General features: G+C 41.6%; 1 protein-coding gene and 1 non-coding gene across 3 annotated transcripts; one reads left to right on the top strand and one right to left on the bottom strand.

Moving 5' to 3' along the window:
- Positions 1-685: 685 nt before the first annotated feature.
- Positions 686-23,406, top strand: atp7b (ATPase copper transporting beta). Of its 2 annotated transcripts, none has more exons than XM_066706393.1 (21): positions 686-815; positions 4,315-5,500; positions 6,493-6,750; positions 7,021-7,184; positions 7,590-7,751; positions 8,043-8,119; positions 8,310-8,484; positions 9,036-9,269; positions 9,899-9,990; positions 10,926-11,053; positions 11,570-11,724; positions 12,815-12,949; positions 13,262-13,456; positions 15,443-15,625; positions 16,136-16,328; positions 16,959-17,105; positions 17,811-17,953; positions 18,723-18,926; positions 19,625-19,742; positions 20,123-20,225; positions 21,113-23,406. In XM_066706393.1, exons 1-21 carry the CDS (start codon positions 777-779, stop codon positions 21,363-21,365), a joined length of 4,344 nt encoding a protein of 1,447 aa, XP_066562490.1. In that variant the 5' UTR covers positions 686-776; the 3' UTR covers positions 21,366-23,406. The 2 variants fall into 2 exon arrangements, with proteins under 2 accessions (XP_066562490.1, XP_066562489.1); XM_066706392.1 differs by lacking the exon at positions 686-815 and adding an exon at positions 2,484-2,996.
- trnal-caa (transfer RNA leucine (anticodon CAA)) lies at positions 1,859-1,969 on the bottom strand. Its single transcript has 2 exons — positions 1,932-1,969; positions 1,859-1,904 (listed from the first exon to the last, which is right to left on the bottom strand). It is a non-coding gene; the product is annotated as a tRNA-Leu (tRNA).
- Positions 23,407-25,264: the final 1,858 nt, after the last annotated feature.

Below are 25,264 nucleotides of genomic sequence, written 5' to 3'. Positions count from 1 at the left end.
CCCTTTTCAACAATGCTCTACTGTTGGTTTTATTATTATTATTATTATTATTATTATTATTATTATTATTATTATTATTATAACAGGTTTAATTTTATATACAAATAATAATTGTGTTTCGCGGTGTGTGGCGTTTTAAGTCGTAAGAGAAAGCTGTAGTCCCCATTATTTTAAACATGCAATACAAACATGGCCTTTGTTTTCTTCATGGTGCAACAAAAATGACGAAATGCAGGAATGTTCAAACCAGTGAAACCCTGCTGTCAAAACTCAATTATCCTCCACAACAGGGCCATTGTTTGAATCATGTTTTTCTTTTTTAATGAAAACACGTGTAGAGTTTCTCACTTCCTCATTGTGTCTCTTCTCTTGGTGCTTTTCTTTCTTAACATGTCTCATGTTGTAGTTTGAGGACATGATCAAAGACATGTCCAGCAACCCTTAAGGGAAATGATCCAGTCTCAGCTAGGTATCTGGCAATGCTCACAAATACAAATATATATCAAAAAGCTGATGAATTGGTAAAACAACCCCCTTGGTTTCTAATAAAGGACGTCAGCACATTCCTATAATTATTTCCATTCTTCTTAAGTGGTTATTTCGGAAAGGAATTAGATATCTGTGACAGTCATGTGGCCTTGTCTATATAAATGGAGCTGAGACCTTCTGCCTTCACTCATCCTTGGAGGAGGAAAGTTGGGGACAAGCACAGCAACTGCATTGACCCGGCTATGTACAGATAGAGAGGGAAATGAACTGGCCCGTTTGCAGTGACGATGTATGGAGCTGTGGGGACAACAAGCCGGGTATATCAGGTATACAGCCTCATACAGCCCGATCCGACATTTGTAATGAACAATGCACGACGGACTGTGAGTAACGAATCTCAATCTACATTTAAAAAAGTTAAACACTAATGAGAAACTTGTGAATGCAAGTCAAATTGAACATTTTATTAATCGCGGTAAAGCTCCCATTTATTTTGGCGTACCATGTTTCGACTGCATACTTTTTAAAGTACTTGTCTTGAACTAGGAGCCTCTATTCCCAGCAGTGTTTTCCCAACTGGACAGCGTCCTGGGGTTCAGCTTGTGGCACCCTTTAAAGCCTGGACACATCCCACGCCAATCGGGAAACGCTGGGGTCATGTCCACTTTAATACATGCAATATTCACGTTGATAATGACGTTTGTAGGAAAATTAAAATAATACACATTGATTAATAAAAATTAAACTTTCCCACATTTTTAATTTCTAACAATACTTAAGTCAAGCGTGTTCTAATCTAAGGGACAGCCCCGTTGGTGTTTATTAATGTGTGTCCAACTTTGAATGATTGATTTTTCAAATATAGTCTTATTTGCACAATCCGCGGTGTCAGTCAATCGCTTCTCTGTGTACACGTCATCGGGATGTGCGCACAGATGCTTTAGTCATTATCATTCACACACAATGAATGATACTGTAATGTTATATTTACTGGCACAGAACAACTTCAGTGGGTTTACATTCCCACATTTCGCGCCTCCTGCTGGGGATACTGTTCTTAACATAAAAATGTAATTTTAATAATCTTATTTAAAAACATTTAGCCCTATATAATGTAAAGTCTACGCCTTATTCTTATTATTTACATTTAATTTAATATAATAGTCTTACTAAAATATAAAGGGTGCTGTTTACTGTAATAAAAAATCGAGTACCTTACTCTCTGCTGGTGTCAGCTTTTTTGTTTTTAATTTTCTAATTCGAATATACAAATAATAACTATAATACTTGTATACTTAATGATCGTAGTTATGCTATTTGTAGTATCTGTGAAAGACATGAAGAAATAAAGTATAAAATGAAAAGGATTTGTCAGAAGTGGGATTCGAACCCACGCCTCCATTCGGAGACCAGAACGCCCATTGTTATGGAAGGTAGCGAGCCTTGAGTCTGGCGCCTTAGACCACTCGGCCATCCTGACAACTGAAGCCAGGAGCCACAATCTGCGCTCTTAGACTTGATTTTAATGTATGTACGTTTAACATGAAAAACATGAATCTATTGACGATCTTGAACGTAATGTTTTTGTTGGCTTCAAAGTAAATTAAAGGTATTCATGACAAAGTGAGTTATGCTTAAAAATTAACAAAATGTGACACGTGGACCTATTAAACGCACAATATATACAGCGCTTTTTCACACTGGCATTTGATCATTGCGGGCAGTTTTTAGGAGCGACGCGGTCGAACACTCCAAGAAGGCGGATGGAACATTCTGCACAGCCGCTTAGTTGTAAAGCATATTTCCGCAATGTTAACACAGTGGATAGCAAATCTGGGCTTGCATTTCCTCCATTATAAGACTCGCATTGACATTTTGAAGCGTCATAAAAGCACGCTGGTGTTGTGAATGCCGGTCTTGTTTCTCCCACTACAATCCCGGCTTCTCCTAATGCTGCGGCAGGTGCGGTTTCTGCACACGGCGGCACTGTGTCAGATGAATGGCTTCACCATGACCTGCCAGGTGACCGACCCACGGCGGTGTGTGATTATTCATTTGCGGGCAAAAGTTGGGCTTGCGTCTCGAGTGCAAACATTGCAGCACATTATACAAACACAAACACAAGAGCGGGCTGTGGGAAGCGCTGTCTGCACCAGTCCAGAGTCCGGCCAGAGACTGGTCAATCAAGCTGTGCGCTGGGGTTGTGACAAGCCGACGCAACGTGGGACTTTACTTTGTGCGTTAAAATATATCCATATATATTACGAATTTGGGATTTTAAAGAAAACACTGAAATGAAAAAGTTTTCACCCAAGCTGATCAACTTATCTAAGTATGTTAACAGATCTACCTCGGACGCTTCTACATTAGCTGGTGTGAAGCAGGTAACTATGGTTGTCTGTCACACAAACCGGCGCTGCGAAAGCGGCTCCTCGTCTGTCACGATCTGCGACTGTAAATCGGAAAAAGGGAAGATTTATAATGCCAGCCGACACGACGGAGAGCAGGTAACCAACTGTGCAAGACAAGAATATGATGCAGATCCGTGAAACACACAGCATCTGCACATGCATGACAATATATGTATTTGTATGGTATCTATACTAATGCAATACTCTATGTAAAGTCATTGCAGAGCATGTGTATATAAACATATTTGTATGAATGTAATGAATGTGGGTGTGATCCAGTGCTGTAATCTGACTTGCATTATTGGCGACTTAACGTTTGACTGATGAAATCGCATACTGAAGTGTTAAAGATGAAAGCAAGGCCACTGTGCTTAACAGATTAGCCTGATTATTTGATGATTTTAAATACTTCAATATGGACTGCTTTGAATGGGTCTAGGAGTTGATCATGGAATTATAATTAAGGCAAGTCCCAAAAATCAACTCTGTACTTGGTGCCAGTTTTTGTGTTTATAGATTTGGGACAGATAGTGTCTGGGGTCGGTTCACCAGTGCTGGAAATGAGCTGCTCCCTCCTGGAGGAGTTTGGAGAAGACAGGAGGAGACCCCTGGGGCTGAGCGTAGCTCTAGATTGCTAGGCAGCATGTCCTGATTAGAGAATATTGCCAGGCAGTGGTTCAGGAAATACTAATCCATCTTCAGTGTACTGACATTACCCACTTTAATTAGAAAATGGTCAAGATTCCAATTGATTGAACTTTGTTTTACAAAAAGGCAAGGAAATGTGTAAGAGCTTTTCCATAACAAACATTCCAATATAGATTTCCATCAAAAAATATTTCAGGAAATATAGTCTGTGTAAATGATAGCTTGACTAAAGGTCAGTGAACAGCTGAATTTGACTTTAATTAGCATCACACTGCCTGAAGACAATAAAGTTCCTTTCCCAGAGCCCAGACATTTTGCTGATCACACCAGTGTAATCAAACTCTTGCCAGAATGCACATTTTAACTCAGCCCCAGTTCACTGATCTTGGTTATGGAGATGTCTGGCTATTTATGCATTTCCAACAGTTGAATTATGAGATTATAATTTGCTGAAATTATAGTTATTTGTGCTTTTTTGTTTAGATTGTCTTCACAACAGCATGTGTAGTCTATTGAAAAAATCAACAATTAGATGGTTAACAGTTATAATTGATTCAATAACACATTACTGAGTTTTGCAATTGTCAGTGGTTCATGAAGGATTATATCACAAACACTGCCAATGTTTTTTATCTGAAATGAACAGTGCTGATGAGCTCTCTTTATTCTGTAAGGATGTAGATTATTTAAATCAGCTCATACACAGCAGTTAATATATTTGCACCTCATTGTCCTGAAGTGAACTTTGTTTGTTTTTCATTGTAAGGAGGGTCTGGAGAATGGCAGCGCCGTGGGGCCACTACAGAGCCATGCTTTTCAGAACCTGGGATATGAACCCGGCAGCCAGAGCCAGATCTACCCTCCCCCCAGTGACCTCAGCCAGGCCACCATTGACATCACGGGCATGACCTGCCAGTCCTGCGTCCAGTCCATTGAGGGTACAGTCTCTAAGGTGAAGGGAGTGGTGGCCATAAAGGTGTCTCTGGCCAATAGCAATGCCCAGTTGCAGTACAACACCTCCACCATCACTGCACAGGATGTCTGCCAACAGATCGGGAACATGGGCTTTGATGCCAGAGTGGTGTCAAGCATGGCTGCTTCTGGAAGCATCTCCTCACTGATGGAGTCGGTGGTGAAGATTCAGGTGGAGGGCATGACCTGCCAGTCGTGTGTGAACTCTATTGAGGGGCAGGTGGGAAAACTGCAGGGGGTGTTGCGGATCAGGGTGTCTCTCGGCAGACAAGAGGCTGTGATTACCTATCAGCCCTGCTTCATTCAGCCTGAGAACCTGAGGAGCCACATTGAGGAGATGGGCTTCGAAGCTACCATAAAGACCAAGCCCCAGCCTCTCAGACTGGCCCCCAGTGAGGTCGAGCGCTTGCAGCAGGATAACGCCCAGAATGCACGGAGGGTGGATAGGAGTGGCACTCCGGGCACAGCGGCAGATTCCCACAGAGCGACCCTGGTAGTGGAGGGAATGCACTGCAGCTCCTGTGTTCATAACATCAGGGGGCACCTCTCCGAGATCACAGGTGTGCAGAGCATCACAGTTTCCCTGGAGGAGAGAAGCATCGACCTCCAGTATAATCCCTCTGTGGTTACCTTGGAATCCGTGAAACGAGTCATAGAGGGACTCCCACCGGGGAACTTCAGAGTGTCTCTGCCCTGCGGAATGAGCGATCTGTCCGCTGCCGCCCCTCTGTCGGTGACAGACCCAGGGTTCAACGACGGAGGTGGCCTAGTCAGGAGAACATTGATTAATATCAGGGGAATGACCTGCAACTCCTGTGTCCAGTCTATAGAAGGCATGATTACCCAAAGGACGGGTGTACGTTCCATACAGGTCTCTTTAGCCGAGGAGAAGGGAACGATACTCTATGAACATACACTCACCAGCCCGGATGAGCTGAGGGACACCATTGAAGATATGGGCTTTGAGGCATCCATAGCAGGTGATTATAAATATATATGCCATCTACTTTTGCCCAAAATGCATAAATATAGGTTTTTAGTTTTCATCTCACAAATCCCTGGAAGCTAACCTTTATCTATAATACCTATTCAATGTATTGTACCTAACCTGATGTTATTAAAATTAGGTATCATTGTCCTGAGAAACTTGCATAATATTATGGTTTAAATATATTTATTGAACATGTGAATTTATGTTAGCATGTATCCCTGAATATGATAGACATAAAGTTACCACAAGCTGTGATCTGATCTCTTGAAATGTATATTCAATTTTCTGCCAAATCTGTCCATAGCTGAAAAATATTTTAAGATTAATATGAGTTTGCCGAAAATATAATTCTAAAAAGTTGTAGCAAGAGCAGGCTACCCTGGGACTACCTGAATAGTATTAATTTTTCCACTCGAGTTGATCCTGGTCCCCATGGTTACAGTACAAGGAGCCATTCTGTTTGGCATCAGGTGTTTTAAAATAACTTTGTTGCTGCCGATTATAAGTGGCAGAGCAGAGCCAAGAATGGGAATTAGTATAAGCCTCAATATCCCAGTAGATTATGAAGTAGTCTTTTTTAATTGATTTTTCCTTCATGTGCATCAGTTGTCCAATCATTTGAGGATCCTGTGCAGTAAGCAAAAGTGTTTAATATTACATTGTCAGTTTTATACAAACCATTTAAGGTCAGCCTCAATGTTATCATGGAATTTATGTATTTATGATTAACTGCTTTGAGCTTCTCAGGGTAATGTGACGCATATTTATTTGTACAAAGACAATAGCAGATTCAATACTTTATCAGATCAGCTTCCTTCATATGATATCATTTTGCAGCATTTTAAGCATTGGTGGATATAAGAGAATGGTATCCAAGTCAATTTGTTATGTTTTGGATTATATGTATGTAGTCTTTTTTTACATATTTAATATAATGCATATAAAGTATACTAACTATTGAGTGTTTTGTTTTTAATGTAGTAACCCCAGAAGCACCTGCAACAAAACAGCGCAGCACCCAAAACCAGAGCTTTGTGTTGAAGCAGGACTCTCCCTGTCACACCCTGCCAGGCACTGTCTCCCAGTCTCTTCCCCCTCCGCAGGTTCAGCCACAAACACCAGAGAGAGAATCCCAGAGATCAGAGGAAGGGAGAACACAGAAGTGCTTCATACATGTGACAGGCATGACATGTGCCTCCTGTGTGGCCAACATAGAGAGGAAACTGCAGAGACACAGAGGTGAGTCGGGCAGGACTTAGCAAAGTCAATCAGCACCTGCAAGATCTGTCCAGAAAACCTATTTCCTAGACGTGACTGATACAGATTCTGAATCAAGAATGGGGCTGCAGTCCTGTAGGCCAGAACTGACCATCTCAACCAACGTGTAAGAGTAGCTGCCTTGCGTGAAGCAAAGAAAAGTATATGTGCATGTTCTGAAACTATGGCTCCAGCATAGCGGACTCTATAGATTTGTATAATCTGCTCAGTATACGACTCATTTTTTCCCAGGTGTTGTCTCTGTTCTGGTAGCTCTAATGGCCGGGAAAGCTGAGGTGAAGTATGACCCCCAGGTCCTGAATGCTGCTCAGATCACCCAGCTCATCATCAGCCTCGGATTCGGAGCCAAGCTGATCGAAGACCACGCCATCATGGATGGGAAACTGGACCTTGTTGTGAGTAGATATATAAAACAGCCCACACAGTTCATAGACAAATATATTTGAGCATCAAGGTCTGGTGCTGCAGCTATTGGAGCTCATATTTCAGATGCAATGTTATAAATGTAATTACTTAAAAACCACTCCTAAACGGTGTATTAAAATCTAAATATACTTTGTGTTTTAGCTGATGCCTGAGAGTCAGTTTTCATTGATCATTCACTGGCTGTGTTGTTGGCAGGCACATTAAGTCTAAGCTGCCATTGCTATTGCACTCAAACTGACTGTTAACGATTTTATTGCTTTTGTCACTTCTGGAAGAGTGATGATGTTACATGATGTGCTAAACATATGAGATTACTGTGTGATTTTCTACCTCAGTGCTTCTGTCTGATATTCTCATTGAATTGTGTCTCTCAGGTCACTGGTATGACGTGTGCATCGTGTGTGCACAACATTGAAACCCGGCTGATGAGCACCAAGGGGATACTGGAGGCATCGGTAGCTTTGGCCACCAGTAAAGCTCATATCAAGTTTGACCCTGATGTGCTGGGGGCTCGGAACATAATCCGCATTATAGAGGTACAGTATGGATTTTTCACTGGTTACATTCAAGAGCATATCAGAGTTACTTGTAACATTGTTACTTTGTTGTTTTATTGACCATAGATAAGATTGAGAGAGTAAAGTTATATTTAATTATTAACATGTTATTTTAGGTAGTTGTAGTCAAGCTGCTACTACATAATAGTATATGATAATACTGGTTGGACTTTAATGAAAATGTTTAAATGTTTGTTTGCAGGCATGTGAGAAATGAAACACTTGCATTAAATCTGCAATTACAATAATGCAATGATATCTTTATTAAAGGGGTTGGGGTTTGGTGCAGCCCTGATGAAGAATGAAGGTGTGGGTAATAACATGGATCATCAAAAAGAGATACAACAGTAAGTTTTGTCCCTGACCATAATCCTTAGCATCATCCATGCTTTTTCCACAGGCTTTTCATAAGATAATCACCATTTATTGGCAAGCGTTCTTGAGCAATACATGTTGTGTAATGTAAAGCCCCAAAAAGACCCTTTATTGTGTGTGTTCTCCTGCATGTTCCCATGGCTGTGTGTTTCTGCCACCCAGGTGGAAAAACTCGTTCCTGTTCAGCCTGGTGTTTGGGATCCCTGTCATGGGGCTCATGATCTATATGATCGTCATGGACAGCAAGCACAGCGGCTCCATGCCCAAAGAGCAGAACATTGTGCCTGGTCTCTCCATCCTCAACCTAGCCTTCTTTGTTCTCTGCACTCCTGTTCAGGTAGGTGTGTCAGGACTATGGCTGTGCTAGAATGGATCTATGTTGGGAGCTTAACATTTCTACTGTGGAAACCCCTAAGACCATTGGTCCTGTCTTACCTGGGCAAACTCCCTATCCCAGCTTCAGCTCCTGTTTACAATCTGCACTCTCCTGCAGCAGTCAGTATTATCACAGTGTCTCTAACTATTGCTCCAGACCTTTGCCTTCCGTACTGGCTAGAGTCAGGGTCTATCCTCTTTGATCTGTACATCTGTACACCCTTATGGTGATTTTTATGATTATTATGTTATTTATTGCTGTATTTTAATGTGAAGCGCTCTGAAACTAATTTTAATAAACTCTGCTGTTTTTAAATTTTCAGTTATAACATAGTGGAAGTCTGTGAAATTATTAATAATGACGCACAGATTAGAAATCTGACATTAGGTAGGATTCACTTCACAGTTTCAGTAGGAGTTGGCATCTGTAGGTCCTCCCCAGTGATTGTCCCAGAGCCTATAGAGGATGCAAAGTTCTGTGACATTTCCAACATTGCACTTTTTGTTTTCCAGTTTCTCGGGGGCTGGTACTTCTACGTCCAAGCTTATAAATCCCTGAAGCACAAAACGGCCAACATGGACGTGCTCATAGTGCTGGCGACCTCGATTGCATATGTTTACTCCTGTGTGGTTCTGATAGTGGCCATGGTGGAGAGATCAGATCAAAGTCCAGTCACCTTCTTTGACACTCCTCCTATGCTGTTTGTGTTTATTGCTCTAGGACGCTGGCTAGAGCATGTAGCTAAGGTAAACCCTGTCAGTCCTTTGGTTCATTTTCATATAATAGCAGATCTCAGATGTGTTTAAAGTGTATTGATTTAGGCAGATTGAGGGTTTTTTGAGTAAAATGTGTTGTTGTTAATTTGTGATCTTATTTGATTGTCTGGTTAGATGTTGGTGTGTTGTGGTGTTTCATTGATGTAAAAGATCTACTTTTGCTCATCATACAATTTATCAATTTCACAAATATTTGAGCCCAAGCTCTGTCAGTTTCCAGGCTGTGTGCTTAACAACCACTGTTTACTGCAGAATTGCAAGTAAAGAAGCAAATTGCCTTTAATCCCTACTTCCTGCATTTCCCAAGAACAATATCATTTTAATTGAAAGCAATTTCACTTGCTTTTACATGCATTCCACAAGTAATTTACTCCAAGTTGACATTAGCACATTTCCCCCTCTAAGAGTATATCCAGCACAGATGCAGATAATGAAAAACAAAACACTTTGAAATACATTTTCCCTCTCTAACACCATCATATGAAGAAGCTATTAGTTTCATACAGTGCACTACTCTACTTTGAATGATTGCATCAATAATTATTAAATCAAGCAGGTGTTTTCTGAAGTGGTTTAATGTTGTTTTTTCTATTATAAAGAGTAAAACCTCAGAAGCCCTGGCTAAGCTGATGTCCCTACAGGCCACAGACGCAACAGTAGTAACATTGGGACAAGACAACTTAATTATCAGGTTATTATGCTTTTCTCACTACAGACAATGTCATAATAAGCACAGAGGTCCCATCTGCTATTGGATGTTACAGAACAGCTGGCAGGAATCCTTACTGTGGGGGTCGTTAAGTGTCATTTGGAAATCATTTATTTGAGAACATCTGATAAATCAAATCTAACACTATTAACTAGACAATTCCTTTAACTACAATGTGTGTGGTTATTTAATATTTTGTTTTAATCTGTACAGTAGAATATAATAATTAATAATATTCTTTATTCCCTAAAGGTATATTCCCCGTGGTGACTTGGACTTGTGTTAGTGTGATGGCAGTCAAATTTTTAGTATGGTGGAAGTTGAAAGAGAGAATTTGAAAAAAGGTTACTGAGTAGGTGAAATGATGTTGATTCTAAAATATCCTGAGTCACTTTATTGTGCAACTGCTCAGTCACAAATTGATCGGAAGTGGAATGAACTTCATTCAACCCTCAAGGACAGAGAACTACTAGGGAAGAGAGAGAGTGTGTTCATTTCCTTTATAGAACATTTGCAAAATAAAAGCATTTTAAATGTTCCCTAAATATGTGTGATCTAAATCTAGGTTAGAATTATTAACTCAGTTTCTAGAAACCACAATCAGCCTTTCCAGCTGAAATAAATAAAGGTTGGGCACAGTGTTGCAGCATTAAATTAGGATAATACAGTAGTGTCTTAGATCAGTCTAGAGCAGACCTGAAAATATAAAATTGAGTTGCAGTGTAGAACGACTTTGTTTGATCATGTTTGAATTGGATTCTTGGCTTCTGATTGAATTGACTGAGAGAGACCTGGGGTCTTGGCTGGCATGCTGGAGGGGGACACATGTCCCAGGGCCTGGTTTAGGGCCCCTTGTAGCAGTTTCCTGCAAGCTGTGCTGCCTGGGTGTAACAGTCAGACTTGTTGGTGTGTTGCAGTGAGGAACAGGTGTCAGTGGAGCTAGTACAGAGAGGAGACGTCGTGAAGGTGGTTCCTGGGGGGAAGTTCCCAGTGGATGGCAAAGTCATTGAAGGCAGCTCCATGGCAGATGAGTCTCTAATCACAGGTAATGCAGTACAGAGCACTGCCTGTGTCTCCGCAACAAAGAGACTATGATACCCTTCCTTGACCACTAACTCCTCTCGGTCAGCCAGACGTTCGTTGGGATAGCACTTCAACCTATTGTTCAGTTAATAACTCCTCTGCTGCCTCAACGGAAAGTTTCATGATATTGCATTTTAATGTATTCAAAATTCTTTCAATGCTTCATTTTTCCAGACATGATCAATAATAATAGATTTTAATATATTCATTTTTAATGGTGTTTTTTGTTTTCTTTTGCTAGGGCAGTCAATCGAAGCTAGGGATGTGGTTTGCACATCCAGTAATCAATGTACCGCAGTAAAATATGTAATTTCCCATCAGGATGTAGATATTTATTGCCCATGAACAGGCAACGAAAGCTCACCCACAGCGTTTGTCAAGTCCTTCCTCTTGGTTCGATACCCAATCCCTATCACTTCCCTGCGTTGTGCTGCTGACAGGATGGGCAGTGTGTGAGTTTCAGTGTGTGTGTCCTTAGGGGAGCCCATGCCAGTCTCAAAGAAGAGTGGCAGCACTGTGATCGCCGGCTCCATCAACGCCCATGGCTGTCTGCTGGTGGAGGCCACGCACGTCGGTGCTGACACCACCCTGTGTCAGATTGTCAAGCTGGTGGAGGATGCCCAGACCTCCAAGGTCAGAGCAACAGCTCCTTCCCCAACTAACTGTCTCTAACTGTAGACAATCGTGCACACAACCATACCTGCCCTACCCTGACATGGTTACAGAAATGGAAGACTGACATTTTTAACAACCAGTTTAATTTTCTAGGGTAAAAGATTAAAGATATCCATGCTTTCAACAACAACTGACTCTTAATTCACTAAATAGCTATTAGAGGAGTGGTGTTTAAGAAATTCAATGTTCAATGTGTGAAGCATATGAAAAGCAGGATGCTGGGTTAGTGGACAAAACCTATTATTTAAGGTTGTGTTCAATCTGACCCATTCTCCATTGTGTAATATAATCAACACCAGCCTTGTGGTTTCATACACTCACCATCACACAGGTCCTGAGAATAAAATACATGTTACGGTGAGACACTCAAGTACTTTACACTGTTTGCATAAACATCTGTCAGCAGAAACCTTTGAAAGAATCTATTGATTATATTCCACCAACAAAACAACATGAGATCTAAAGGTTTCAGAAAAATAACAATATTTCACTGTGTTTCTTCCAGTGCTAACATCTATTAAATTTGGCACTCTTCTCAACATAGTAGGACATTCATACTATGTAGTCTTCGTTTGTAATCATGTTAATGGATCTTTTGGAAATGAAATAAAAACAAAAACACAAACTAGACTTGAGGTTCCAGGACTTAGCACAGGGTGTACCCTAGTTAATTATTGGCCATATTCCCAATGCCTGTCAAAACAATCCCATTATTTCGGAATGTGATTGTTACTGTGCCTGGGGGTTTCTTCTTATGCACTTTCCTGTTGCTAGATTAAAAGAACAATAAATATAGCGCTTGATACAATATAGAATTGGTGATTTTGTCAGCATCCAGCATGTGGGGAAAAAGTGTCTCCTCTAAACACTACTAAATCCTATAGATTGCTGTTTTATGGAAGTGAGTAATCTGTTATATGTAGAAATAAATATTTCTCACTGAAACATGTTCTACAAAACTGCAGAGCTCATAATGGTGTGACATCAAGTTCTTTAGGAGAAATGTTTCTTAACATTTTCAGTATTCTTACTTTTTCCCTCTTGACAGGCACCTATACAGCAGTTTGCAGATAAACTGAGCGGTTATTTTGTCCCTTTCATCATCTTGGTCTCAATTGTGACCTTAGTGGTCTGGCTCATCATTGGTTTTGTGAACTTTGACATCGTGGCTCAATATTTCCCTGTAAGTATAACGATTTCTTTGCGAGAACATCTGACATAGATGGATGGGGGGTGGATGTCTGCAGTTTACAGCATAGAGCTTTGTAAACTCCTATGTGCAGAACTCTTGTCAGATGTAATCCTTTGTCTTTCATAATTTGTAATCTTAAATAATCTGTGCGTGTATATTGTTGTTTTGTGTTAATGTTGACAAACGTTTATTTTAGCTTATTAAATGATTTGAAAATGTTGTGGTGTGAGATAGTATTGTAGGTGGTGGTGGTGTGTCCTTTGTTCAGTGATGGAGGGAGGGTTGTGTGCTTGCTGTTACCAGGGGTACGACAAGAACATCCCTCGCGCAGACGTCATTGTGCGCTTCGCCTTCCAGGCCTCCATCACCGTGCTATCCATTGCCTGCCCCTGCTCTCTCGGCCTGGCCACACCCACTGCTGTCATGGTGGGCACAGGGGTGGGTGCTCAGAATGGCATCCTCATTAAAGGGGGGGAGCCACTGGAGATGGCACACCAGGTACAGGCTCAGCCACTTCCTGTCTTCCTGTTTACCATTATTTAGTGTGTTTAGACACAAGTGTTTAGACAGAAGTGCACTGAAGGGAATGCTCCATGGATAAAGGAAACTATAGACAGTATCAATGTAAGGATTTGAAACTGATTGTCCCAAGCAGCCAATTATGCTGTATTCAGGAATGTGAGCGTTCAGTAGTGAATAATGAGAAGAAAGTTGTAAGTTTCTATTCAGGTCATTGGAATATTTCAGAATGTAATCTGTGTGGTAGGCAATTCTAGAGCCTCTATAAAGCATGTTCATGTCTATTATATTCTTGTCTGATCATGTGAAACATAACAAAGGGACATTGATGAATGACATTGTTGAGCACTGAGCTGTGACTGTGTTGACAAGATGGTCAGCGGTCAAAGCAAATGTCCTGTCTGACTTGATTGAGGCAAAACTACAATTTATGTAGAATGCTTTTTAGCAAGTAAAACACTCTGTATTGGATGCTACCATAATACACTCACCTAAAGGATTATTAGGAACACCATACTAATACTGTGTTTGACCCCCTTTCGCCTTCAGAACTGCCTTAATTCTACGTGGCATTGATTCAACAAGGTGCTGAAAGCATTCTTTAGAAATGTTGGCCCATATTGATAGGATAGCATCTTGCAGTTGATGGAGATTTGTGGGATGCACATCCAGGGCACGAAGCTCCCGTTCCACCACATCCCAAAGATGCTCTATTGGGTTGAGATCTGGTGACTGTGGGGGCCAGTTTAGTACAGTGAACTCATTGTCATGTTCAAGAAACCAATTTGAAATGATTCGACCTTTGTGACATGGTGCATTATCCTGCTGGAAGTAGCCATCAGAGGATGGGTACATGGTGGTCATAAAGGGATGGACATGGTCAGAAACAATGCTCAGGTAGGCCGTGGCATTTAAACGATGCCCAATTGGCACTAAGGGGCCTAAAGTGTGCCAAGAAAACATCCCCCACACCATTACACCACCACCACCAGCCTGCACAGTGGTAACAAGGCATGATGGATCCATGTTCTCATTCTGTTTACGCCAAATTCTGACTCTACCATCTGAATGTCTCAACAGAAATCGAGACTCATCAGACCAGGCAACATTTTTCCAGTCTTCAACTGTCCAATTTTGGTGAGCTTGTGCAAATTGTAGCCTCTTTTTCCTATTTGTAGTGGAGATGAGTGGTACCCGGTGGGGTCTTCTGCTGTTGTAGCCCATCCGCCTCAAGGTTGTACGTGTTGTGGCTTCACAAATGCTTTGCTGCATACCTCGGTTGTAACGAGTGCTTATTTCAGTCAAAGTTGCTCTTCTATCAGCTTGAATCAGTCGGCCCATTCTCCTCTGACCTCTAGCATCAACAAGGCATTTTCGCCCACAGGACTGCCGCATACTGGATGTTTTTCCCTTTTCACGCCATTCTTTGTAAACCCTAGAAATGGTTGTGCGTGAAAATCCCAGTAACTGAGCAGATTGTGAAATACTCAGACCGGCCAGTCTGGCACCACCAACCATGCCATGCTCAAAATTGCTTAAATCACCTTTCTTTCCCATTCAGACATTCAGTTTGGAGTTCAGGAGATTGTCTTGACCAGGACCACACCCCTAAATGCATTGAAGCAACTGCCATGTGATTGGTTGGTTAGATAATTGCATTAATGAGAAATTGAACAGGTGTTCCTAATAATCCTTTAGGTGAGTGTATTAACAGTCCTTTTTTGTCCTGAGAGAAGTATTGGATCAGATTTTTTTTTGTCCATCTCTTCTTTGTACTTTGCAGTGGGCAGTTTGATCACATTTTGGAGAACAACCTGCATTTTTCTTGTTAGTGACTGTAGAGCCACAATGAAGTGAGCTGTGCTGTGGAGACGGACCAATGGAGAGTCTCTACGCTCAGGTGTCAAAATGGACCACAGTAAATACACCACTCTCTGTCTGTGCTTTGTCTCTCTGTCTGTACAGATAAAGGCAGTGATGTTTGATAAGACTGGCACCATTACCCATGGAGTGCCACAGGTGATGCGGGTGCTGATTCTCCCAAACACTGTGCGACTGTCCCTCAGGAAGATACTAGCAGTGGTGGGAACAGCAGAAGCCAGCAGTGAGCACCCTCTGGGCATGGCCGTGGCAAAGTACTGCAAAAAGGCAAGTCCCCACTGAGGTCACTGTTCAGTGGAGCACTGAGACTTGTTATCGTGTCCTAAAGACAAGTAATTTATCTTATTAGAATGTGGGGGGTGGTTTTTCCATTACATAAACATATTATATGGAGAGACTATCATTCCATAACATTTACGTTTACAGAAAACTTCTGAATCTATGAATGATCTCTGGTAAGGACCTGGGGCCAAATTAAACAGTTATTGATCATATTCCATGGACTACACTAGACAATTGTAATGAGGTGCTGCTCCACTGTACAGGAGCAGGGATTTGAGCTCAGCATCCTGGGAGTGCAAGTCAACACGCACTACCGCTATGCCAAAAGAGTAATGTCTTTTGTTATACTGTAGCTTCATGGGTTAGCTCATTACACTATAGAAGAAGAAAAAAACATCTCACGTCACCCTGACCCTGGCCTGCCTGTGAAAGAGGGTTCATATGTTGTGAGGGAGATGAGGACTGTTCCTCACCTGCCTTCTCTCTATGTGTCAGGAGCTGGAATCTGAGATGCTGGGGTCCTGCACAGATTTCCATACCGTACCTGGCTGTGGGATTAGCTGCAAGGTCACCAATGTTGAGAACTGTCTGCAGACAGACCAGCAGGATGCTGGTGTAGCTTACATTGAGGGAGCCACCATTGATGAGAGCCATCTGTTCACTGGCACGAACCCAGAACAGTCAGGAGGTCTGTGGAGTTACTCAGCTTCTTCTATTTCTTATTGTATCTGTTCATCTTAAGCTTCTTCTTGTTCATGGGGTCATGAATACATTTGTTCCATAAGATTTTGCAAATCCTTTTAAATTAACAAAACTATTGAGGAACCGCGTTACATGAAAGATTAATTATCTGAAAAGACATTTGTTTACCAGCTGATGAAAAAGCAAGTGGTACATTTTCCAGTGTTAATATTGCCAATCTTATGAGAGGAACAACATCCTAGCAACTTTAATTTTAATTAATTTCATTCAACATTTTCACACTTTCAACGTCATATATTTTTGTTTGTTCTCAGTTCTATTCATCTCTTGTTATTGCAAACTTGACACATCTTTCCATGCTTCTTCGTATCATCTGCAGTTTCCATAATGTGTGTGTTTAGGGATCAGATATAACTATAATGTGCATATATACATTATGAAAGCAACAATATTATGGCCTTCAGATGTCATATCAGTGGAGGCTCTTCTCAAGTTAAATCTTACCCATATGAATATAAACACATAATCGTTTTCTTAACCGCAATCGGTGTTGTCCAGAATATCTAGTGCATTCAGCCCCATTGACTCGAGTTCTGTGGCTGTGTGTTGTTTTCAGGTCCAGCCCCCTGTCCCGCCTACTCTGTGCTGATCGGGAATCGAGAGTGGATGATGCGCAACGGCCTGCATGTCAGTAGTGATGTGGATGACGCCATGTCCAGCCATGAAGTAAAAGGACAGACAGCCATTCTGGTGGCTATAGATGGTATATTCCTTTTCCAACATGCTTTTATTAATGCTGTTTGAAGCAAACATGAATACAATGAAATTTGCACCACCCATGTCTGGTTTTGGAGGGTGTTACCTGCTGTTTTGACAACCTCTGTCTTTGTCAAAATGTCACACAGAGCTTATGGGCAGGTTCAAAATTCGGAACTAAAAGAGTGACAGGAAGACAAACCAATTGTTGGTGTTGGATTTGTCAGGAGATACACTGCAGTGGAAAATGTACAAATGCTAATGACTAGTTCATAGAAGCTCATATAAAATATATATTTGAATTTCAATAAAACTAAAATAAAAACAAAGAAATGTTAAGAGATGGGAAGGATTGCCAATACTGAAATCCATTCCATCCCCCATACACTGCGCTCACATGCAGCCTCTTATACACCAGCATTTAAATCATGAGCCATTTAATCAGAGGACCAGTTTCTAAGTTACTTGCTGACAGGCAGGATTTGTAATGTGTCTTCTGTACCAAAGCACCTGTGTTTCAACCTTTAATTACTGCCCTGTGCTGGAGGACATCAGTTACAGCGATACACAACACCACACTCACAGATCAGCCCTGTGGTATTTCTCTGCTCTTATGAGAGAACAAGTTTAATTTCGTGTTGTGTTCAGTGTGTTCCCAATACAGCTCAGGATGTGAGGGAGTGGGTGGCACTGACAACCTCTCCTCCTGCAGGGCTGCTGTGCGCCATGTTTGCCATTGCGGACACTGTGAAGGCAGAGTCGGTGCTGGCTGTGCACACCCTGGACAGCATGGGTATCCAAGTGTTCATGATCACCGGAGACAACCGCAAAACTGCCAGAGCCATCGCCACACAGGTATGGGCTACACACACTCAAGTACAGAGACACACATTTATTAGACGGAAAGACAGAGACATCACAGAGACAAAGACCAACACAGACACACAGTCCTCTAATTTAGTTAACATACAAAGAAACTCGTTACATCACTTTCAGGTCTTTGTACTATGAATGGGCATATATTTTCTGTGTAATACATGTTTTTGAGCCTCATATGTTATTGTTTGTTGCCATGGTTACTACCAAAACTGCCTTTTGCCATTTTCATTTCTCCAAAGCACTGATACCCGTTCATGGCCGGCAAGGATCACACTGTAAATTGTTCATCGTGGGCTGAGCTCATCCAGCTAGTTCACCTTTTGTACATTTTGTGAAATGAATAGCTCTTAGCAGACTTAGTATATAAAGAGAGACTGTAGGAATTATTCACCCCCCTTGGACCTTTTCACATTTTGTTGTTGTTACAACCTGAAAGTTTTGATGCATTTAAATGGTATTCTTTTCCCTTTGATTTACACAACCTACTCAAAATAATTTGTATTATGAAACATCAGTTAAGTAAAAATAAAAATGTCTGGGTTAGAGAAGTATTCACTGCCCTGAGTCAATACTTGGTATAACCACATTTGGCAGCAATTGCAGCCGTGAGTCTTTTGTACTAATTCTCTACCAGCTTTGCAGATCTGGAATTCTATTCATTTTTAAATGAGCTCTACTCTCGTGTCACTGCGGGTGTGGTGGCTGTAGCTGATGTCCCAGTGTGTTGGTGTTGGGCTGCTTGCAGGTGGGCATCAGGAAGGTGTTTTCGGAGGTGCTGCCCTCTCACAAGGTGGCCAAAGTGCAGGAGCTGCAGGAGCGGGGCTGGAAGGTGGCCATGGTGGGCGACGGGGTGAACGACTCTCCTGCATTGGCCAGGGCTGATGTGGGCATCGCTATCGGCACAGGCACCGATGTGGCCATCGAGGCAGCCGACGTGGTCCTGATTCGGGTGAGTGAACGCCTCCCCCTGCCCTGTTCCCAAGCCAGAGCCCGTCCGACATCAGGCACTCCCACAGGATCCAGGTCCAATGTTGCTTTTACTATTGAGCGTTCCAGTTCTCCCTTTTCATTTCCCATTCTTATTCCTAATCCAGCATTGGCCTTATGGGAATTGGTTTGGACTGAATATGTTCTGAGTCGATTTGACCAAATGTGTGCAGTGTTTTCAATCTTGAGTATTTTATTATTGATTTGGTCAGAAAGACTCCCATCCAAGCAGTAGAAACTAGAGGTTAACGTTAATTTGTAAGGAAGGCTTATGCTTATTCTAATAGTTCTAGCTGAGCTCTGATTTACTTAATGGAGCAATTCATTTAAGTACAAATGCTTAGTTAGACATTTAAAATGAATGTCAGATGTTAAATGGTTGTAAGTAGTTACGTCTATAATTAAATAAAGAAACTGAGAGGTCAGTGGCAATAAAACAGACACAGGACTACTGTCCACTCAGGACTATTATTGAGAACAGCTGCTCTAACTGCTTTTTATGAGTTGGAGTTGGGGTGGTGATTCTAGAATTGTAGTCAAAATAATTGTGTGAAGTTCAATAGACCATCCTGACTGGGGAAAAAGTCTGTTTTATATTCCTAGAGATTTCTGAGAGTCATGTTATTTTCTTAATTGTACAGTTTTTTCCCCCCCTTCTAGAATGATCTATTGGATGTGGTGGCTAGCATTGAACTATCCAAGAAAACCGTACGAAGAATACGAATCAACTTTGTCTTTGCCTTGATTTACAACCTGGTGGGAATACCTATCGCAGCAGGTGGGTGTAAATTTGGTCTAGTTTTAAAAGCTGTTACTGTGAAAATCTGCATTCTTGGATCTGAGCCATAGGGATATAGCAGATCTAACTGCAGTAGATATTTGAACAAAGGTTACTTATTTCCCAGGGGAAGCTGGTTTTGCTTCCAGTGTTGTGCAGATTGGCTGTTTACTGCTCTACCATAAAAAAGCGAACAGTACATTGTGCTTCCAGCGTAGTATGGATCTATATTTGTATATTTGAGAGCTGTGTTTTTGTGCTTTAAAGCGCTGTGCGGCGTTTTCTGTGTAGTGCAGAGCTGTATATGTTTGTGTGTATGTTTCAGTCTGTGGTGTGAAGATGTGTCAGATTTCTAAACAGCAGTGTACGCTGTGTTTCAGGTGTGTTTATGCCAGTAGGCCTGGTGTTGCAGCCTTGGATGGGATCGGCCGCAATGGCTGCATCCTCTGTCTCTGTGGTGGTGTCTTCACTCCTACTCAAACTGTGAGTTCATCTGCTGCACTTGCCAGTTGTATTTAAGCATGGTAATAGCATAAATGGTAAATGAGTGTCCAAATCTGAAATGCACCCTGAAGGTCTTGTCCTGTTTACCTTCATTCATTAGCTTGAACAACTGCTTATACTATTTATCCTAATGTAAAAAAAAGTCCTTGTTTTTAATAATTAGATGGAGCAGCATATTAGTTCAGACACCACACTGGAATATATTTAAACCAGCAAGACTTTATGAAGATAAAAAGGTAAGCAATGGCCTACTCTGAAATTGGATTGCTTGGTGCCTTGAGCAGTGAAATAACACAATCACCCAAGCTGTGTCTTGTGTTGTGGCCAGGCAATCTGGTTATGTCCTGCTGTGTTCACAAGTAGGGAAATCACAGGAATCGGATTAGGCTACTGTGTTATTAGATCACGTGGGATTTACCCACTATATGCCTGAGGAAGGATTCTTAAATATACCAACAAGTTATAGATACCTATTCTTTGATGTAAGTTTCGGTGACAAAAGAAACGAACACTGCTCTCACAGTGTTTGGTGTATTCAGCAGCACGTTCTCCAATCCATCATCAAATAAGTATATCCAATCGAATCGCAGGTGTTGCTTACAATTTCCCCATTACCACAGTACCCAGAAGCATATGTTAAGGAAAAACATTTCTCATTGTTACATGAAGGCTACAAATATTCCAAAAAGTAGTTGTTTTTTCCCCCCCAGAAGGCAGTCTATAGAAGTACATTTCTATTTAACTGAATTCAGGAAGGAAGCCCGATCCCTGCTACTACAGCCCTGTTGCTTTGCCATCTTTATGTATTTGTTTGTATTGCTCAAGAGTCTATGACAGCTCACGTGATTTGGCCTATATCTCCCCAGCTACAAGAAGACCCCAGTTGGGTGGTATGAGGCCCGTGCTCAGGGCCGCATGAAGAGCCTGCGTGCCTCTGAGGTCAGCGTACACATCGGGCTGGACAACCGCCGCTGCAGCCCCCCCACCCGCAGAGTGTGGGACCGCGTGAGTCGCACCAGCCGCCCCTCGCGGTCGTCATCTCGCTCAGAGCGTAGGGGCTCCCGCTGCGACACGCACTCCCTGCTCACTCCAGACAGGAGCGAGGATTTCGTCATCTGAGGCGGGAGAGGGGAGAGAGGAGAGCCACAGGTTTCAGCCACAGCCGGAGCCTCAGAGAACATTTCTGTTACAATGAATGGGGTGTAAGAGTCACTCCTCTCCCCTGTGTCCTGAAAGGAAACCATAGGTGCCTTGACTTTGCCTTCCCCGGGACTGGATAGCATAGTCTCTGCCTGGTCATTCTGCATGCACCACAGCTTGAGTAAGGGCACAGTTCATACAGTGGTGAGGGAAAAGAAGCCCTAATGATGTGAAATGGAATTGATTGAATTGGGATTGATAGTTCTTGTGCTTTAGCCTTGAGGTGAGGGAGAATTCGAACAAGGCATTGCAATCTCCGACCTGGGGGGTATCAGGGAATATGACTTGAGAAACAATACCTAGTCCTGTTAATTGAATGCAGTGGAAAAGCTAATTTTCATGAATAAATAATCATAATAATTTCACCAGCAAATAACTGAACCCAGCAGTTATCACAGCCTCTGGCAGCCACTAGTGGGCATCTGTAATGGGTCTCACTTAAGCATTAAGTGCATTAAGGAAGAATGTGCTTAGCTTTCTATCAGATGCAGTTTGCACTGTCAGCAGGTCTTTACTAGTCCTCTGAGACAGTCCTCTGTGGTGCTGAGCAGATAGTGGAGGTGTGTGGCCTCTTAGCAGCTCTGCACTAATGCTGCCTGGGGCTCTGGTGCTTCTTTCTAATCTCGGTTTAGGTGGTAGGTTTGAGCATACCATTCACAGCAAGCTCTCAAATAAGTGCACTCAGATGTCTTGTGTATATTGCTGCAGTGAGGTATCATACCCTGTTTCCAGTGAAAACTCCCAGCAGGCAGATTTGTGACCACTGGACTTGTCAGACCAACTGAGCTGATAACAGTGTTTCCAGTCCAGCTTGAGCCACTTGCTTGTGAGTGATTCTCTCTCAGGGAACCTAAGAAGCCAGTATGATTTATTTTTGACAAGGGAACTAAAAAGGGGCATTGCAATACCATAGTGTAATAATAATAATATCCACAATATTGTGTTGCTAAGAATAGTTCTGCAGTTGTTACAGGCTTATTATTAATGTGCTGTTTCTGCTCTGCCATTAACAGGATTAGCAGGTTGTCTTTAATCAGTAATGAGGCATGGTGAAAGTGTGTCTATGTGTGGAGTAATTAGTTCAGTGCAGCAGGAAATGTCTCCAAAATCCCCTACCCACACTGTCCAGGGTTTCCTCTTTCTGGGCTTGTCTGCATCAGCCTGTCTCTGTCTCAAGATTGTAACCATTTAGCTTGTGTGGGAATCATTTTTGTTCCAGGTACAATATTCTATTTTACATAGGCACAAACTATCAGTGTCAAATATAAATACAATGATGCTTTATAACTTGGTTTTAGTCATTGACAATATTTAATTTCATTAGTTCTAGGGTTTGTGGCTATCTTTACAAAAAACTTACTTTGTGCCTGATTTTTATTTTTTTACACCTGTTCATCCTAAACCCTACATGCACACAACATAGCACTGTGTGGGCAACCAAAAACAAACTGAATCACTCACGGATTCAGGACAGCCAGGCTGGAACTTGAGTTCAGTTGGAAACGTGGTAAAACCTGACAAACCAAATAAATGACAAAAGAGCTGTTTACACCAGATTTGCTGTAAGGGGAAAATGGAGCAAGCTGTAAAGGGAACAGTTAAGCCAGTTGGTGAACTTTAACCATCCTTTTTTAATTTTGTAATTCACAAATTTATCACATTCTCTTCATTCAGTTCATCGTTCATTTTCAGTCTTATTTTACTAATCTTTAGCACACTGTAATTGTATTATTTAATTATGGTATTTATTTTATTTGAAAGCCCCTGATATTTAGCTATAACCAATTGCATTATCCTTATTATGTACTCTATTTTCCACTGTATGACATTTTAAAGATTTTGACTTTTTTGTATTGTGTATATGTTTTTTTTTTTTTTTATTAAAGTGGTGTATTATTGTTTCTCAGCATAATCAAACTGGATTTAATACTGAAAATAAAGTCATGTACATTGAGATCAATGCATTGTAATATGACGATATCACATGATCTGCACACTGTAAAACATGCGCTGGGTATGTGGGGTATATCAATTTTAAACGCATAAATATAGTACTTATATTTGCTCTGTAATGGTCCAGGAAATGGTTGTAAGTCATTATGCTTTCTTGAGGTGATTTGCTCACGAAGTTGTTGGTGTCTGAACACAATATTTGTCCATCAGCACAGGGTGTTGTCTCACCCCTGCCAGGATGCCTGAGAACAATGCAGGGAATAGAGTGCCTGATCCAGCTGGTGGTGCTATTTTCCTCCCTCCCACCCCCCACCCCAAAGGATTGGCTCTTACAATGGTGAGCTAAACGGGCTTACAAAACATTTTACCTTTATCTATCTACTTAATAAAGTATACCAGATTCTTGGGGTATTGAAGTTTTCTCTGCCTTTGCATTTCCGCCCCCTCCTTTCCGAACTTTTGAGTGTGTCATTATTATAATCCTATCTTGTTCATGCTTCTCGGAGGTAGCAGAAAGGATTATAATTATAGTAATTATCCACCTCATGCACCAAGAAATGGCTCGTCTTTGTTCTGTGCCAGAAGAGTTATTGGTAAGCCCTGCACCATTTGTTTTCTGATACAGTCTATGTATTTCCACCCCTGCATTACTGTTTATTTTTCCCTTTAGTCAACACACAATGCTAACGACCCCACAAGGCACAATGAAAGCTCTTTTTCATAATGGCCATTGATTAGCATTTATGTGCGTTGGGTTTCCACAGGGCGTTTCAAATTCCAGGCAATAACGAGTGCATTACCATACTTGATGTGTCTGTTGGTTACAGTACTTCTTGCCCAGCACTTTAATTGCTTTAAATAAAAGGGGAGAAATGACCTGCAAGCTGCAGTGCTCTACGATGTGTCCACTGCGTACACCTGCTGAATGAATGGAGAGAAGAGAGGACGTGTTCTACTGAGGAATTGTTCACATCATTCACTCGCTGTACTATAAGTGGATCCTTCCTTATTAAGCAGAAAACACTGTTATTTGATGTTTTTATCTATGCTTTTTTGTTTGTCTTCTTTATTGACAAAACTGAAAGGCTGATCATATTTTCTATGCACTGTCAGAAGGATGGTGTTGTCAGAAGGATGGTGTTGTCAGATGGACGTTTCTGGAATGACAGTGCTAAGTACCAGCATGTTAAGCAAGAAAGTTTGTAGCAAAGCAGAAACAAATGTATTGACTTGTTTATAATGCTGAAAGGCGTAGGGATGGCCTTGCCTAGTGTCGTTATCCAGCAGGACTGATTATTGTTTAATGCCGTTTGGCTCCAACTGTTCCATAACAAAAGTTAGGACTTTGTTGTTGAGTGACTCACATTGTTTCTCAAACACCACGTGGCGGCTGTTTGGTTTTCCTTTACGCTCTTGTTAAAAAATTACAGAGGGTTCAATTTCAAATGGCAAAATGAGCAAATAACTTTTTTATGGGTCTGGAGCAGCAATCTGATATCACAGCCTCTAGTGATTACTAATCTCTATATCAGTTTAATAAGCTCTCTTCCTGGTAGGAAATAATTGGAATCTGAAAATACATTATTGCACAATGGCATCTGATGTGTCTTCACTGTCTGCTTGCATTGTTATGTATTTCACTGCTTGACACCAATAGAAGGGTGTCAGTTCTGGGCTCCACACTTCAAGAAAGATATCGCTGCTCTAGAGGCAGTTCAGAGGAGAGCAACCAGACTTATTCCAGGTCTGAAGGGAATGTCCTACTGAGAGACTGAGGACCTGAACCTTTTCACCCTGGAACAGGGGAGACTACGTGGGGACTTGAATCAAGTCTTCAAAATCATGAAAGGCATCGACCACATCAA

This window comes from Amia ocellicauda, chromosome 6 (assembly GCF_036373705.1).
Source record: "Amia ocellicauda isolate fAmiCal2 chromosome 6, fAmiCal2.hap1, whole genome shotgun sequence".
NCBI classification, from domain to species: Eukaryota; Metazoa; Chordata; class Actinopteri; order Amiiformes; family Amiidae; genus Amia; species Amia ocellicauda.
Note: the sequence above shows the minus strand (reverse complement) of the source record. Positions and strands in the feature narration are given on the sequence as shown.